The sequence below is a fragment of the Onychomys torridus genome, chromosome 16, assembly GCF_903995425.1.
Source record: "Onychomys torridus chromosome 16, mOncTor1.1, whole genome shotgun sequence".
Taxonomy (NCBI): domain Eukaryota; kingdom Metazoa; phylum Chordata; class Mammalia; order Rodentia; family Cricetidae; genus Onychomys; species Onychomys torridus.
This window is the reverse complement of record NC_050458.1, coordinates 24038047-24055840: the sequence shown is the minus strand read 5'-3', so window position 1 is coordinate 24055840 and position 17794 is coordinate 24038047. Positions and strand designations below refer to the sequence as shown.

Below are 17794 nucleotides of genomic sequence, written 5' to 3'. Positions count from 1 at the left end.
CCTGGAATCTTCTAGAATGGGCTACCCATGCCTACTGAGGAAAACCAAGGAACTCATACAGTTTGTCAAGTGGATGGTCTCGGGCCTGAGAACATTCAGAGGTAGGCAGTAATCTAACCCCCTACCCTATCTCTAGTGCTTTTAGCTCTCAGGGAATCAGGCTCGATCCTATTGGTCATTAAGGCATGGCCTTTGAGTCAGAAAATTCAGAAGTGCCTAGTCCTCACCCCCAAAGAAGGCAGTGAGGGGAAAGGACCCTTCAAAAATGAGGCAAGGCCTGCAGAAAAGGCCTCCAGGGGTGAGTCACCCTGGGCACCAGGCCGAGCTGCTGCAGCTGCAGCCGGGTGGGCCTATAGGCCATGAAGCTGCTGTAGGGAGCGGATGCTCCCTCATGGGGCCTCATGGGTACCAACAGGGCCTGTGGGGCCACAGCTCTCCGGGGGCTGTGATAGGGCTGAACCCTTGGGACCGCGGGTGGGAAGGGGGCCAGCGGACTGCCCGGCCCTGAGGATGTGGACACACTCTGGTTGAGGGGATTGCTGCCGGTTGACAGGTTGCTGAAGGGGTTGGAGGAGGTGCGGTCACTGGTGGAGCCGCTGCTACCACTGAGGTGGCCATTGGGGGCTCCTGGACCCTTGCTGGGCCGGAGTGGGGCCACTAGCCTCGGGGACTTGAGGCCCATCACCGGCTTGGAGGAGGCGTAGAGGCGTCGGAACTCCTCATCAAAGAGCTCCACAGCCTGGCCGGTGAACTTGGAGAGGATGTTCCTGTGCACGTGTCCACAGAGCCAAGAGAAGCTGGAGGGGAGAGGAGACAGGGAAGAATCACGGCATCAGTCTTGGGTTTGTGCGACCCTCAGAGCCGCTCGCCCGGGGCCCCTGGTCCTCTGCACGAGCAGGCACACTTCATCTGAGCAGAAGCCCTGATAATTGGTTATGTGAACCCTGCTTAGCTTCGTCTCCCTTTCTGCAAACCGCAGCGCTGAGGCCCAGGGACCAGGACATGCTCGCAGATGAGTCACTGAGGTGTCGGAATAAGTCTTGGCTTCAAGGTTCCTAACACCCCCTACGCACCCACCCACTTTGCGCGTGCACACATAGACACAGAGACAGACAGACAGGCAGACAGACACCCCACAAGGGTCAGAAAATGGCTGAGTGAGAGCTGAATCCTCTCTACCTCCCTTCAGGAGTCACCAGATGGAGCTAGTATTGGGGGTCTTCAGTGTTTCCACCTGTAAGATGGGGCACCTGCCTCCTGCCAACATTTATCAGTTAGGGAAATAGCTCCCCAAACAGGCAAAAGGGGGATGGAGAGTGTTGGATGACCCTGCTGTGTTTCCATGAAAATCTGCCCTTCAGGCTCAGAGAGGTGGCACTGTCCTTTTATCTCAGGGTTCAGGAAGTTCAGGAAGGAGGATGGCTGTGAGTTCCAGGCTAGCCGGGCTATCCAACAGGACCCCGCCAAATAAATGAATAAATAAATAAATATCTCGCTCTGTAGCCCAGGCTGGCCTGGAACTCACAAAGATCCACCGGGCTCTGCCTCCCGAGTGCTGGGATTAAAGGCGTGCGCCACCACTGCCTGGCTGTAAATAGTAGTTCTTCAGTGAGGATTTAGCCCATTTGGCTCCTTGAGCAATGCAAAACGGAATGCAGGGTGAGCCCACAGGAACCTGAGTAATTACAGCTGCAATTTACGAAAGAAAGTTCCTCAGACATCCAGGGATGGACACCTCCTAGGGCAGGTCTTGGCTCCCTGTTTAGAGGTTTTAAGTGAAAACAAAATACTCTCTGAGGCATTTATGCCTTACTTTTATGATTCTCTTATTTTAGCAAGTGCTTTTGGATCTTGGATGGAAAACCTTCTTGATTTCCGGAGAAGCTGAGAACACAAGAGATGCCCCATCAAGAGAAGGCGAGGGATGCCAGGCTCCCTACTCAAATGGGCCATCCCTAGGGTAGGGAATGGTGCAGAGGGATAACCAGAAAAAGCCGGAGTCCTCAAGGTGCGGGTCGTGCCAGAGCTGATGAGAGACAGGCCTCCAAGGAAGAGCCTCTGCTCCCAGCCCTCTGCCTGCCTGCCTGCCTTGCCGTCCAGCCCTGGCTCCAGACCCCGGTTGGGTTCCCAGTACTGTGGACAGGCTCCCACAAGCCAGGATAATCCTTGGAACAATTGAGATGCTTTGTTTAAACTTCTCCTCCCACCCAGGAGCACCCACAGCTGGAGACCGGCAGCCTCTGAGGCTGAGGGCAGGCCAGCCAGGAGGCAGGGAGCGGGGTGAACCATCAGGCTTGGCTTGGCCTGGGAAATCAATCACGCAGTGTTTGGAATCAGACAAGATCAAGACACATAGGTGTGTACCTTGTTCCACAAAACAAGCCCAACGACGCCTTCGGAACTTCTTAGGCCAGTGCTTCTCAGCCTTCCTCCGAATGCAGCGACCCTTGAATCCAGTTCCTCATGCTGTGGTGACCCCCAGCCATAAAATTATTTCTATTGCTACTTTGTAACTGTAATTTTGCTGCTGTTGTGAATCATAATGTAAATATCTAATATACAGGATATCTGATATATGGTCCCTGTGAAAGGGTCATACAATTCCCATGGGGTCGCGACCCACAGGTTGAGAATCACTGTTTTAGGTCCTTCCAGTCCCTGTGTGACCCTGTTCACTCTGCACCTATGTATTACTGGGCTCATACACTTCTTTCACTAAACCCTGGGGAAGGAATGACTTTTTCTGTGTGCTGTGTTTAGGACCTGAAGGCAAAGTATCATAAGCTTTGTCTAGTGGCCCACTCTCCTTACTGACCTATCGATGGCTTATTTAATTCACGTATCTATTTATTTTCCTTTTTTACATAATGGCACTGGCACAATTTCATCCGGAAATGAAAGGTAGCTGCCTTTAAAATCTTGTCTATTTATTATTGCGCATGCTGTGTGTGATACATGTCTGAGCGCAGGCAGGGTCCTGCTACGGTGCATATATGGCGGTCACAGGACACCTTCCCGGAATCTCCTCCACTGGTTGGTTCTGAGGCTGGCCCTCAGGTCATGAGGTTGGCACAGCAAGCGACTTTACCCACTGAGCCATCTCACCAGCCTGGTCTCTGGGTCACAGCCCACACCTCGTGGCCTGGTCCTCCCAGCAACCTCATCCTAGGGTCCTGAGCTAGGAACATGTCAGCATAATGCGTCCTGTGACTACAGCATCTGTGTGCCAGTTACATCACTGTGACCTGTTAGAAACAGCTCCGGGGACAACCGCTTTGGTTTCAGTCATGGTGTCGAGGATTTGAGTTTGTCACAGGGAAGGCATGGCAGTGTGTTCGTGGAGGCTGGAACTTGTGGCGGAGATGTTCATAGGGTGATGCATCGGGGAGCAGTGAGAGCCAGGGCCAGGGCGTAACCTTCAAAGGCACGCCCCATTTAGCCTAGTTCCGCCATCGAGGCCCCACCCCCTACAGGTTCCACGGCCCTCCCAAACAGCAGCACTACCATGGAGAATCAACATCTAAAGCACAAGCCTGTGGGGACAGTTTAGATTCAAACCACACTGCCAGTCTCTGCTTTCCTGGTCCGTAGATAGAAATAATGCCTTATACTTCTATTTATTCTTAAAAGTAAATATTTTAATTTTAGTTGTTTTTTTTAACATGTATGCAATCTTTTAGGATTTTCCTTTTAATATTACATTGCTAAGATGTGTCCGGTTATTGCTATACCTTTTTGACCATTACATACTTTCCTTTGACGACTTCACTGATTAGGTGGGCTCTGGGTAGCTCCTGTCATCAACACTACTATCTTAACATACGTGTCTCCCACATACATGTGGACCGGCTTCTCTTGATATATGCCTAGGAGTTCAGCTGTTGGGCTATAAGTGGTGAATGTTCACCTGGAGGAGAAAATCCGAAACATCTTCCAAAGCCATTCTCTAAAACAAAAGCGCTTCACATATTTCAGTGTTTGTTAAAACCTTACCTGGTGTCCTAGGCCTATAATCTCAGCCCCTTGGGAGGCTGAGGGAGGAAGGCCAGACTGCACAATTCATTTTGACTTCATATCAAAATAAAAAGTAAAAACAGGGCTGGAGATGTAGTTTAGAGGTAGTGCATTTGGCTAGCATGTGTGATACCCTGGGTTCAATCCCCAGTGCTCCAAACCAAAATAACCGTACCTGGATTTTCACCTGACCCTGTACACCCTATCATGCTTACAGCCCCAACCCATGCAGAGCAATAAGCCTGGTTCCCGTAGACTGCTGTGGAACTCCACAATCACCCCGATTCTCACCCCACCCTCTTCTCTACAGCCCAAACAGGTTCAGGGCAAAGAGCTTGACTCTTCCCTTCCCCAGACTGTTGTTGAGAAAGAGTTGTTAGCGTTCGGTGCAGTGGACATGTGTCCAGTGCTGCCTGGCTCTGCTGCCTTGTTGGGCATGCACTGTCTCGGGAAACCTGGCCGTACTCTCTGGCTCTTTCCTCCAAGAAGCCCCACAGAAGGGGTGAGGCCTAGGAAGCGGACTCATCTCCTGGAATAATACTCCACAAGTCATTGATTAATGTGCTCATAATAATCACAGCTTTTTCTTGTTCACCAGAACCCATTAGAAGGGCAGATCGCTCTGTATAGGAGACCTAGGTGTGTGGGGTCGAGGAAACAAACTCATTATCCAACAAACCCTGCCTGGAGTTTTATAGCTAACACAATACAGGAGAATGTACATGTCAATTTGTTTTCGTTTTGAGACAGGGTCTCACTCTGTAGCCCAGACTGCCCAGAACTCACAGCAATTCTCCTGCCTCAGCAATGCTGGGATTACAGCATACATGAGCCATTATATCTAACATCAGTCTCATTTAAATAAAAAAATTAGTGTGTGTGTGTTGAGATGATGATGATGTGTGTGTGTTGAAATGTGTGTTGAGATGATGTGTGTGTGTATATGTTTAGATGTGTGTGTGTTGAGATGTGTGTGTGTGTATGTGTGTCTATGCATGCCACAGCACTGTATGGAGGTGAGAGGACATCTCTCTGAGGTCCGTTCTCTCCTTCCACTCTGGCTTCCAGGAATAGAACTGAGGTCATCAGGCTTATGTGAGATGTGCCTTTACCCGCTGAGCTGTCACACCAGTTCTAATACCAACATCTTACCCAAACCTTTTGGTGAAGCTCATGCCAGGCAGTTAAGTATCTGTGCTTGTCATTTACTTGATCTTCCTGACAACCTAATGGAGCATTAGTCCATTTCGTGTGGATGAGGAAGCAGGCTGAGAGGCGTGCACTGGGTGTGGACATGAGCCCACAAGCTCAAGTTCTTATGATTTTCAGGGATGATGTGACACAGAAGATTATGTTGACTTAGTTCAGAAATGAACACGGTGCCAACTCAGGGATTAGACAGTGAAACGGTCCACACTTTGAGCAGTTAAAGATCAACGGAGATTGCGTTTCCCTTGACGCCGAAGGGGACGGCACAGGATGGCACAGGACAGCACAGGCCCAGCTCTGATCTCCCTGCCACAGTCCTTTGGCTAAGATTCCCTCAGCCCCTTCAGCAACAGCATCCATTTTTATTTGCTTTTTAATCTCTCCAACCACCACCTGAGCACATTTCCTAAGGACATCGCTTATGGACCCTCTCTCGTCCTTGTGGGAACTCTAACAGGGCCCTGAATAACTGCTGTTTAGAAGAGATGGCAGAAGAAACAGAAACAGGAAGACAGGAACAGCCTGTGCAATTAATTAACACTCCAGCTACAGTCTAAAAGTTATGCAAAAATGCCTACAAAATGATGCAAAAACATTTTAAATAGGATATACCAGGAATAGCAACTTTAGTGAAATGGAGACTCAAGAAATGCAAACACAGCATCTGGAAGAGGCGACTTAGTGTGCCCAGGAATTATGCATCAGATTAAGTTTCGCTGTCTTACGGTTAGAGTCTCAGGATGGCTGAAGCAGTCAGTGGTAAGGAAGTGTTTTGGATCAGTAAGTTATGCTTCCTGATGGAGACTTCTTCCCAGAGTGTCACTAGTAGGCTGAGTACTCCCCTTTAGGTGTCTCCTGAAATCCTCACACCCAAGGGTGTAGAGTAGCCGAAGGCACAGGACGACTAGACCCTTGTGTGTAACAAGATACCGAAGGCCCTTCCATCCAGGACCAAGACACACTCTCCTGATGCAATTCCTTTTGAAGGCAACTATGTGTCCGGGGGCAGACATCCTGACACCTCTGTCACAGCTCCAGTCATCCAGAGTCACCCAGAGCAGGCAGAGAGTATTTACCAATTGTGCCTTCTAACAGGACTACTTCGAAGACACCAGAACTTCTGTCTTTCTCAAGCCAATCATCACACAGAAAAGCATATCAGACCAATACACAGAATAACACATACAATTACATAAACTCAGCATGCCAAGGATGAGCTCAAAAAAGAAATGTAAAAAGAAAATTTCCTCCGAGGTATCCCACGGAAACAACTAATGTGGCTCATAGGAGCTCACTGAGTCTGGACCAACCAGCCAGGGAGCCGGCATGGGACAGACCTCGGCCCTCTACAGATGTGTGACAGCTGTGAAGCTTGGCCTATTCACGGAACTCCTAGCAGTGGGAGTGGGACCTGTCCCCAAATGCTTGAGCTGACTTTGGAGAACCTGTTCCTCATCCTAGGTCACCTTACCCAGCTTCAATACAAAGGGAGGAGCTTAGTCCTGCCTCAACTTGATAAGCCATGCTTTGTGGACCCCCATGGGAGGCCTGACCCTTTCTGGACAGAAACAGAGGAAGAGTGGATGGGGGGCAGAGGGGAGCAGGGGGAGGAGATGGGAGAAGAAGGAGGGGAAACTGATGGAGATGTAAAATAAATGAAAAAAATGAATTAATTAAAAAAAGAAATAAGAAAGGAAGGAAGGAAGGAAGGAGGGAGGGAGGGAGGGAGGGAAGGAAGGAAGTGTCCTCAAGATGTTAAGTGACTCCCAGGAATTTGAAGGGCAGGTCAAGCTTTTGTCAACGGATATATGTATGCAACCCAGAACTTACTGCCTGTCCAGCTCCTTCCCCAGGCAGGTACTAATGAAAAGTTTATAGACTCGAAACGGAAAATAGCTCAAAATAATACCCTACAACCCAAGGGTGTCTGTCCACACTGCTAGTTAAGTCCCAGGTGTGGACACTATTCCACAAGAACAGGTAAAGTGTAAGTAGAACCAAATGTCTGCAAACAAAGGTCCAGGTGTACGATCTTTACTCCAGTTACCAAATGAAACAAAAGATAAGAATTCTAAATGATAAGAATGCCAACGTACCTTGGTTTTCTCAAACCTCTTTACAAGTGAGTGCCAACTGCACAGAGAAACTGCAGGCTGTGAGAGTTTACAAAACCAGAGAAATTTTCAAATGACGAGCAAGTAAAAAAAAGAAAGAAAAAGAAAAAGAAAAACCTTTCCCTTAACCAGTTTATCAATGAGATGCTTACATGCCCAGCCAACTGTGCTGAGAAATCGGGAAAATTCCAGCTTCCCAGTAGCTGCTGGAGTTCCCCAGCACTCCAACTGCAGGGTTGGCTGACCAGCCTGGAATTCACACTCCTGATTGGCTCTCTCCAAACTGCTCAGCAGAGTCTGGAATCTGAGATCTGTGCCTTGTGGTCATAGAAAACAAAACCAGGAGCTGGGTGGTGGTGGTGCACACCTTTAATCCCAGCACTCAGGAGGCAGAGGCGGGTGGATCTCTGTGAGTTCTAGGCCAGCCAGGTCTACAGAGTGAGTTCCAGGACAGCTAGGGCTACATAGAGAAACCCTGTCTTGAAAGAGAGAGAGAGAGAGAGAGAGAGAGAGAGAGAGAGAGAAAGAGAGAGAGAAGGGAAGGGAAGGGAAGGGAAGGGAAGGGAAGAGAAGAGAAGAGAAGAGAAGAGAAGAGAAGAGAAGAGAAGAGAAGAGAAGAGAAGAGAAGAGAAGAGAAAAGAAAAGAAAACCAGGAGACAGTAATTAGCAAAGGGAGGTGAATTTACTTACAGTTCCTGTTAGAACTGGGAGAGAGAAGATCTTAATTTCTTCCTACCTCTTTTGTATTGACATTTTACAGAAAAGATGAAACAAAATCCAGGAAGCATGCAGATTGTTAGGTCCAAAGAGGGCCCCCAAGTAGTGCTGCTGACAATGGCAGCCCCTGATGGTCTGCATTCAGCTTAGGCTGGACTCTGGGTAAACAGAAGGACATCTAGCAGATAAAGAAAACCTAGACTCGCTGGGCGGGGTGGTGCACGCCTTTCATTCCAGCACCTGGGAGGCAGAGCCAGGTGGATTTCTGTGAGTTCGAGGCCAGCCTGGTCTACAGAGTGAGATCCAGGATCCAGGAAAGGCACAAAAACAGAGAAACCCTGTCTCGAAAAACAAACAAACAAACAAACCTAGACTCAGCATTTCCCAGCAAACCATGTGAATGGTGTCTCTGTCAGTCAGGAAAAGCCATTACTTCCCTTGTCTGTGCCCTACTGACAGAGACCTCCAGACATGAACAACCAGCTCCAGATGAACTCAAACAGATCCAAGTCCAAGTCCACATGCCACCTCCCAACTTGTTCTGGCCTGCAACCCCACATCCTGCTCTTCTAACTCCCAGGCTGTTCCTGAACACACACACACACACACACACACACACTGAGAGACAGCATTGGCAGTTTGATCCCAATAAACCTTTCTTTCTACCCACAGAGTGGTCTTGTTCAGTGGTTTCACAGTGCCCTTGCTTATGCAGACAATTCAGTAGAGAGATAATAATCAGAACTTCCTGGGAGGTGAGACCCCTCTCTGGCACCTTAGATTCAGCTGGTCTCTCCCCCAGCATGGGACCCCTGGGGGGATATGATGCTTTGGGGGCCATCTTCTTCACCATCCATGTAATAACTACTCTGTGGTCACGTGGAAGGAAGGCAGCCAATGGGTTCTAAAAGGCACACTTTATTTGTGCACTCTATTTATCAGGTTATCATAACTGTCAGCTCTTCAGCCATTGGCTAAACTGCCTCTTCTCTCTCCACAGAAGCCACGCCCCAATTTGAAAGGAAAGTATCTGGGTGAAACTTCCTCCAGACTTTACATTGTTAGATGCTAGGGACAGGGAACATCCTTGTGAGTGGGTAAACAGTTGAGCAAGCTGTGGTACAGCCATACAGTGAATTACTGTTCGGCTCTAAAAGGGATAAAATACTGAGGCATGCATGTCCCAGCTGATAGAATCCCCCAAACACTATGTTAAGTAAAAGGAACCAGCTACAAAATACCACATAGAGCATGACACATTTATATAATGCCTAGAGAAGTAAACTCATACAAAATACAGACTAGTGGTCATGAGAGGTAGGGGAGAAGAAGAGGAGAGTGACTTCTTAATAGGTACGGAGTTTCTTTTTGGGGTGATGGAAAGTTTTCATAACTAAATGGTGATGATGGTACAGTGTTGTGGATCTAATAACTGCCACCGAGTCAAACATTTTGAAATGATTAATTTCACGTTATATGAATTTTAATGTAGTAGGAATAGGAATAGGAATAAAGAACCCAACTACAGACGCCTTACTTCAGGCATTTTTTTTTTAAATCAAGGGCAACTGTCAAAATACAACAGAAAACTTGCAGATAATGGTGCTGCAGTTTGGATATGGGTAGCACCTACTGAAGACCCATTCATTAAGGACTTGCTCCGTAGATTGAGAGTATAGGGAGGAGAGCAAACTACAGGAGGGGGGCTTAAGGAGAGAACCTTAGGTAAGTGGGGAGGGATGCCCTTAATAGGCACTGTGGGCAGGCTGGAGAAATGGCACAGGATGCCTTTCCAGAGGACTACGGAGTGGCCTCCACCCATCTTTAACTCCAGTTCAGGGGATCCGATGCCTTCTTTGGCCCCTCCAGGCACCACATGGTACACAGACATGCATACAAGCAAAACGCCATTATAATGGATACACGAATAAAAACAATGATAAAAAAAGCAGCGTGACCCTGCCTTCTCTTGGTTTCTCGCCCTGGTTTTTGATGTGAGCGTGGGCTTCTACTCACACTCCTGTCCCAATAATGTCCCACCTTCACCAGAGGCCAGGCTAATCTTCCCAAGCTGTAAACCAAATACAACTTTTCTCTGTATAAAGTTAGTTGTGTTAGACCTGGAAAAAAATAATTCATGACTGTCTGATTAAAGCAAGTTATATTTAGAACTGGCCAGCCAGCTGCCTCTCTCGAAGTCGGGATTTCAGAGAGCAGCCGCTCACTGGCTTTTGAGCTCCCTTTTATGGGGAAGGGTCAGGGTTGATAGAAAATAGTGGCTGGGATAATTGGCTGTTAGCACCTGGACAGAAGAGCAGGGGACTCAGAGCTCAGGGCTGCTGCCTGGGGAGTGGATAAGAGCAAGAATACATCCCATGGAAGTGGAGTTCTCAAGGAATCAGGGAAGATACATTTTTGTTAGGCAAAAGGTCAGTCATATATCACAGGTTCAGGAGGTTAGCAAGGCAAAGGGGTGGGCACACATCATGGGGTCACAAGTTCAGCGTAGGTTGAAAAACATGGTTTGCATGGATACATTAGGCTTAGGAAATAGAAACTTATTCTTGTAAGGGATGCAGACTTAATAACAATGTAGAACAATGTGATTCCTGATTTGGTTTCACAGTGGCCTCTGGTAGTTTGCTGTAAAAATGCTGACTAATACAAATGGTCTCGGAAAAGGGAGGTTTGTGTTAGAACTCAGTGTTGATGTCTCCCCCAAATCCACAAGTTAAAAATCCTTATCCTTAATGTGACAATATTGGGGCTGGGTGCTTCAGACAGTGATTAGGTCTTGAAGGTGGAGCCCTTATGAGATTAAATGCCTGTCATGGTTTGAATCTGAAATGCCTCCCAGGAGCTCCTCTGTTGGAATTCTGGTCCCCAGATGGTGGCATTGTTTTAGGAGGCTGTGGAAGATTTAGAAAGTGGGGCCAAGCTAGAAAGGGGGGTACTGGGGGTCAGCCCATAAGGATGACAGCCCAGCCCTGCATTGACCCTGCACATCTATCTCCTTCCTGATCCACTGAGGAGGTTAATGTTGTCACCTTGCTAGGATCACACAAGAGACAAGACTATGGGCAAGCCTGGGAAGTATTAGCTCAATCAGGTTAGTGGAGGTGGGAAGATCCACCATAACTGTGGTGGTATCATGATGGGAGAAAGCAAGCTGAGCATCAGCATCCATAACTCCCTGCTTCCGGACTGTCCAGCAACGGGTACCTCAAGCTCCTGCAGTTGTATTTTTCCCACCATGAGGGACATCCCCCTTGACCATGAGCCAAAACAAACCTTTGCTCACCTAAGCTTCATTCTTTGTGTCGGGTATTTGATCCCAGCAACGAGAGCGTTGATTAACGTACCCAAGATGTAAAGGGCTTTGCTGTAAGTTTCTGCTGCCGTACGTGAAGTCCAGCCACCATGCCTTCCCCTCTTGATGAACTGTAGCCCCTTGATTTGTGAGCCCAAGCAAATCCTTCCTCCCTGAAATTGTTCCTGTCAGCAAGGAAAGTAACCCACAGAGGCGGGCCCTTACCAAAAAAAAAAAAAAAGACTACAGAGAGTTCCCTCATCCCTTTTGCTGTGTGTGGGGGCAGTATAAACACAGCTTTTCTTAGTAAAAATGCTGTCTATGGGCATCTCATAGAAAGTGGTATAAAATCACATTTGTACTTCACTCTGTAGGACAGAATCTACCTGTATCTTAGCACCTATACCCTGTTAATACTTGATTTCTGAGTTGACCTTCAATCTATTTATCCAGCACCAGGTCCAAGCTGAATGAAAATCTCAGTGGCCCTGATGTAGGGGCACCTTCCCTCCCACTATATAGAGAGATCCTAATGAGAAGACGCAGAACTTCAGAGACAAGGTAGACCACCTGACCAGAGAGGCAAGACAAATTTTGATTGACAGATTTTGTTCCTCTTTTCTCTGTAATCTGCTGGCTGAAAAGATGGGAGACAGATCTTTGGGGTGGGAATCCAAGGTCTTCCCAGGAAAGATTCAGTTTCTGACTTTTTGGAGTTTTGCCTAGATGATAGGTATCAAGGGCTACTTATAAAAAGACAGTGTCTGACAGCCAGGAAATAGGCCTTTGTTAGCCATTATGTGGCTACCTGTTTTACCCTGGACTTCCTAGCCTTCAGGACTGTGAGACGTACATTTATATTATTCATAAGCTACCCAACATATGGTATTTTTGGTATAGCTACACAAGTAGAGTGAGGCACTATGCAAATATTAGTGATGTCAATGTTGTGAAGAGCATGATGTACTAAAATGAGCAGAAGAAAGCCAATTTTTTTTGTTTTCTCCCACCAATTTTCTTCCCTTTATGCTCACTTCTCCTTGGCTAGAATCTTGGTGGCTGCCTCCACCTGGCTGCATAGTGGTGTCTCTGATTCTGCAGTATTGTCGCATTTAGTGGATAGCCAGATATTTAGTGTCCAAGTCTTGACTTGTTTGAAGACAAATGGATCCTCTAAAGAAGACATGCAAAGGGCCAAAAGAACAAGGCCTCAACATCCTCAGTCTTCAGGGAAATGCAACACAAACCCACAAAGAAAGAGCATTTGTAAGTCCAGGATGGCTGGGACACAAGCAATAAACAATCAGTAACAAACACCACTCAAGATCAGAGAGGTTGGATGTTCTTGTTTGTTGTTTCTGCTCTTTTGAGGGGCCTGCCACCCAGCTCCCAAATAAATCACACACACACAGGCTTATTCTTAATTATAAATGTTCAGCCTTAGCTTGGCTTGTTTCTTGCCAGCTTTCTTTAACTTATCCTGTCTACCTTTTGCCTTTGGGCTTTTCCCATTCTCTTACTTCTCTAAATCTTACTCTTACTCTGTGGCTTGCTGTGTAGTTGGGTGGCGGACCCCTAGAATCCTCTTCCTTCTCTGGCTACCTCTTCCTCCCAGATCTCCTCCTTCTATATGTTCTCTCTGCCTGCCAGCCCTGCTTATCCTTTCTCCTACCTTGCTATTGGCCGTTCAGTTCTTTATTAGACCATCAGGTTAAACAAGCACAGTAACACAGCTTCACAGAGTTAAACAAAATGCTACATAAACAAAAGTAACACACCCTAAAATAATATTCTACCACAGTTGGAGCCTTCAGACATTACTGGTAGAAGCACACATGACACAGCTACTGCGGAATAAATCTCCATCAGTTCATCACAAATAGAAACACAGTTAATATCCAGCAATTCCACCACTAGGAACACACTCATGAGGTTTAAAAGTAACTCCACACAAAAGGTGGTACATGAGAATTATTACCTGAATTACTCACTAAGTTTGAAAAGTGGAAACAGCACAATGAATGAATGTCCATTCATTGCAGAGTGGATGAATGAAACGCACTACGCTGAGTGAAAGAAGCCAACCTCAGGAGACCACATATATGGTTCTACTCCTACAAGAAGTCTCGATGAGGCCAAGTCATTAAAACAGGAAGTAGATTTGTGGTTGACTAGTGAGCAAGTTCCTAATTGTGCTGGAGGAACAGGGCAGCCACTACCAGTAGGAATGGGGTGTCTTATGATGATAATTGACTGTAGTGATGATGGTTAAGCAACACTGTAAATAAGCTAAGGAGAAGCAAACTGCACATTAAAGTAGGTGAACTGTGCATGGATCAATAAATCGGTTGTATTAAAACAATTAGAGGGCAGGGAGATGGCTTAGTTAGTAAACAGCCTACTATGCAAGCAATGAGGACCTCACTTAAGATCCCTCGCATCCATGTGAAAAGCCAAGTGTGGTCACATGTGTCGGTAAACCAACCCAGGGTGGGTGGAGTCAGGAAGATCCCAGCCAATGTAACCATTGGTGAATACCAGGTTCAGTGAGAAACCCTGTCTCAAAAGATAAGGTGGAGAGCTTGGAAGATGACAAAACCACCTCTGGCCTCCATAAATAGTCCCGCACACTATACACATGCATGTGCACTCACACATACAAAATAAAAATAATAAATAAAACAAACAGATCATGCCACACACAGCAAAACAAATCCACTGCTTTATAACAATTCCTAAGAGACTTGAGAGGGAGAAAAGAGAATTCTGTGTCTGATTTCAGTACCGGGAAGGGGCCACATTTCTTGCTTCTTGCCCCATTTATTTGATGAACTCTGTGGACAGAAAGAAGCTATGTGCCCTGGGAGCAGCTGGGGTCCAGCTGGCACCTCCCTCAGCCCTTCACTGCCAGGAAACCTTGACAGCAGCTGAAGCCAGTACTCACCTGTATGATCCGGATAAGACAAATCTCCAGTCTGATATGATGAATTTCTCTTGGATTTGGCCGGCAAATTTCCTGCCTGACTTGGCACAATACACTTCCCCTTCCACACTCCGGATGGAAATGTTCTGTTGGAAGCAAAGCAAAGGTGTCATTTACTAACTGTGTGTTTCTTGATAAACACGTGGGCTATGACTGAACCTGTCCCCCCAATTCTGTGTTGAAACCTAATCTCCAATGCAGTGGTTCCGGGGCGTTTGGGAGGTAATTGGCTCACCAGGGTGGAGCCTCGTAAAGGGGATTAGTACCCTATGTCACAGACTGGCAAGCTCCCTCATTCTGTACGCCATATGAAGAAGACACAGTGAGACAGTCATTTACACCCAAGGCAGAGAGCCCCACCAAATACTGAATTTGCAGACATCTTAGTCTTGGATTTCTCTGCCTCCAGAACTGTAAGAAATAAATCTCAGTTGTTTATAGACCACCCAGTCTATGACAATCTGCTATAGCAGCCCAAACACACCAAGACAATTTGCATAGGAAATTGGAAGGATGTTCACCAAGATTTTATCTAAGCTTGGAGAGATTTTGTATTATTTACATTTTTTTTTTTGTTGGCCTAGTTTTCTAGGTTTTTTTTTTCCCCATGGCTCTGGCAATAGATGGTAATGGGGAACAAAAGGGTAGCATTCCAACAAAAATAAGTCAGCAAATAAAATAAAGACAAAGGCTTAATGACCAAGGAGCCCTAGTCTAGGCCTTCATAGATCACAAAAGGCTTGCATTGTCAAGAAGCAAGTTCATAGGTGGCCTTAATGGCATGAGTTCCTTACCCTAAGCTGGTCAGAGAATTGGCCCAGTAAAGCAAGAGGAGGCACCATGGACCCTAGATCATTTGGAGAAAAGATGTGTTCACAATTCCAATCCTAATTCTGTTTATATCCTGTCTCCCTAACAGCATCTGGTGTCCATGCCTCAGTTGAACCCCATGGAAGACTTTAGAAAGGACAAAGCAGGGGGATATGTGGGGGTTTACTGTAGGCTTCTGGCCAAAGGTTGTGGAATACTGCCAGGACCCCAGTGATGCCTGTCCATGGCCACCAGTCTCTAGAAAGGGCACTCCAATGCCTCCAGAAGATCCTCCCAGCATCTCAGTGGTATGAGGTCATATTCACTGCTCTGTAGGTGTGGTCTGTGAAGGCAAGGCCTGCATCGACTCTCTCAATCTATTATAATGACTTTTTGTCATGGAGTAGAGACCCAGGGAACACCAGGCAGACCCTGAGTGACTGGTTGTAGACAATGGCATCAGGAGGGATCTCTGAACTCGGCTGCCTCCCAGGCAGTGTGTGAGTGTGTGTGTGTGTGGGGGGACTTGTTTTGAAGGTAAATGTTGTGTTTGAGCTGGAGGGGGACCATCTATCAGTTGTTAAGCTAGGCCTATTCATGAACATTATGGCTGGTTTTCCTTTTGACTTGGACTCAGTGCTCTCAAGGTTGCATGACTAATTAAATTCCTATCTCTGGGTTTCTTTCCTTCCTGCCAGGCAAGGGAAGTGTGTATGTGTGTGTCTAGGGGAAGATTTAACTAAAAACATCAACTTTCTGTTAGGTTCAGGGAGTTCGAGATACATATCCTCCTGGTCATCAGGGTTGCCCTGTGCGGTGAGGTGTAACAACCTTGTTTCCGAAGCTGAGAGGAGGAGAGAAAAATGTAGCCTGCTTACTGGGTATTCATGGTGCCCTGAAATTTCTCAGGCCCTAGATTTCCATTCCTTCAAGGTCAAAGGGTTATAGGTGGGAATGATGGACATCTCATCCAGGTCAGGGCCTCACAATAGCCTTCAGAGTTCTCCAGTTCTCTTTCTTGACCACATACACCTTAGCGTATAGCATAAGATGGAAGAGGTCTGGTTGACCTATATAGAAACTTGAGCAAGAAGTAAGCCTTCTTCAGATTTTGCGATGGGGCATGGGCTGCTGCTGTCCTATCTGATGGATACGGGGTACCCTTAGAACTGTCCCCGGGCCCCTCACCTTGAGATGAATATCAGAGATCTGGACTTTGTCACACATCTCCTGGAAGAGCCTCACACCTCCCTGGTCCAGAAGCACACAGACAAATACCCCTCGCTTATTGGCCGCCTCCAGAATGTCACAAAAGATCTCCACATCTGTGAACACATCCATCAGGATGGCCAGGACCTGGGCCAGGAGAGAGGGCTCCATTAGCAGAGAAGTCAGGGCCGCGCTACAAGACCTCAGCCAAACTTCCTAAATCCCGGTGCGTCTCAGGGAGCCAGAGGGGAGACGGTAAGATTGGGGAGGGTCCGACTGGGCGGGATTAGAGGAAGGGAAGGAAGAGACGAGGGAGGTCCTGCACCTGACTTGGTCCCACCCTGCCAACCTGGGCACATGTCTCTGTGCTGAGGGGAAAGCTGAGAAGAGAGTAAGGAAGTGACAGAAAGGCAAACTGGCTCAGAGGAGAGAAAGAAAATCAATGTCGCATAGTCTCAGCCATTACTCAACAGGCCTTACTTCTCAGTAGAAGGCACGCGTGCCCTCTGCTTTTCAACTGTTCTTCATCTCCTTAAAATTTCACTTATTTATGTTTCTCCTTCCTTCTCTCTCTCTCTCTCTCTCTCTCTCTCTCTCTCTCTCTCTCTCTCTCTCCACACATGTGCGAGCATGCCATTATGTGCATGTAGAGGTCAGAGGACAACTTGTCGAGTTGGTTTTATTTGTTTGTTCCTCCACTGACTTGCTTAGCTCGTAGCTGGTGTGCTAAGGACACTGGTGTCCAGTGTACTGTCCCTTGTGGAAAGCACACACAGAAATGAAGGCAGCCTGGAGGAAGCAAGGCCAGGCAGTGGCCATGGATCCTCAGCAGCTCCTGAATACCTGGTTCCAGCCATACCTGAAGCCAAATCCATCCTCCTGCCTCAGCCCCTTGAGTGTTGGGATTACAGCGGTATAACTGTGCCAATCTACTTCTAACCTTTCCATAAAGAATGTCAACAGATCTCCTCCCTTAGTTTGTGGGATTTATTTATTCCCTTCCTAATACCTAACTGGCAGTATAGTGACAATTCCATTATTAGGAAGCCATTTAAAAAGATAATTATGAAGCCAGGCAGTGGTGGTGCACGCCTTTAATCCTAGCACTCGGGAGGCAGAGCCAGGCAGATTTCTGTGAGTTCGAGCCAGCCTGGGCTACAGAGTGAGTTTCAGGAAAGGCACAAAGCTACACAGAGAAACCCTGTCTCAAAAAACAAAACAAAACAACAACAACAAAAAGATAATTATGATTGTGTTAAAATTGCAAGGCACAGTAGCATCTTTGTGGTCTGAAGTAAGGCCTGTTGAATAATAAGTGCTCAACAAAGGTGTGTAAGTCATGAATAAAGTGAAAAACAGCATAATAACCCCAATCGTCATCTTCCACTGTGACGGTGAGTAGAACATCATAGACAGATTAAGCCAAAC

At 47.0% G+C, this 17794-nt stretch overlaps 1 protein-coding gene across 1 annotated transcript; it reads right to left on the bottom strand.

The window, feature by feature from the left end:
• Positions 1–220: 220 nt before the first annotated feature.
• On the bottom strand, positions 221–16537 carry Fam83a (family with sequence similarity 83 member A). Its single transcript, XM_036208369.1, has 3 exons — positions 16346–16537; positions 14309–14433; positions 221–797 (listed from the first exon to the last, which is right to left on the bottom strand). The coding sequence occupies exons 1-3, from the start codon at positions 16535–16537 to the stop codon at positions 260–262; spliced, it is 855 nt and encodes a 284-aa protein (XP_036064262.1). The 3' UTR covers positions 221–259.
• Positions 16538–17794: the final 1257 nt, after the last annotated feature.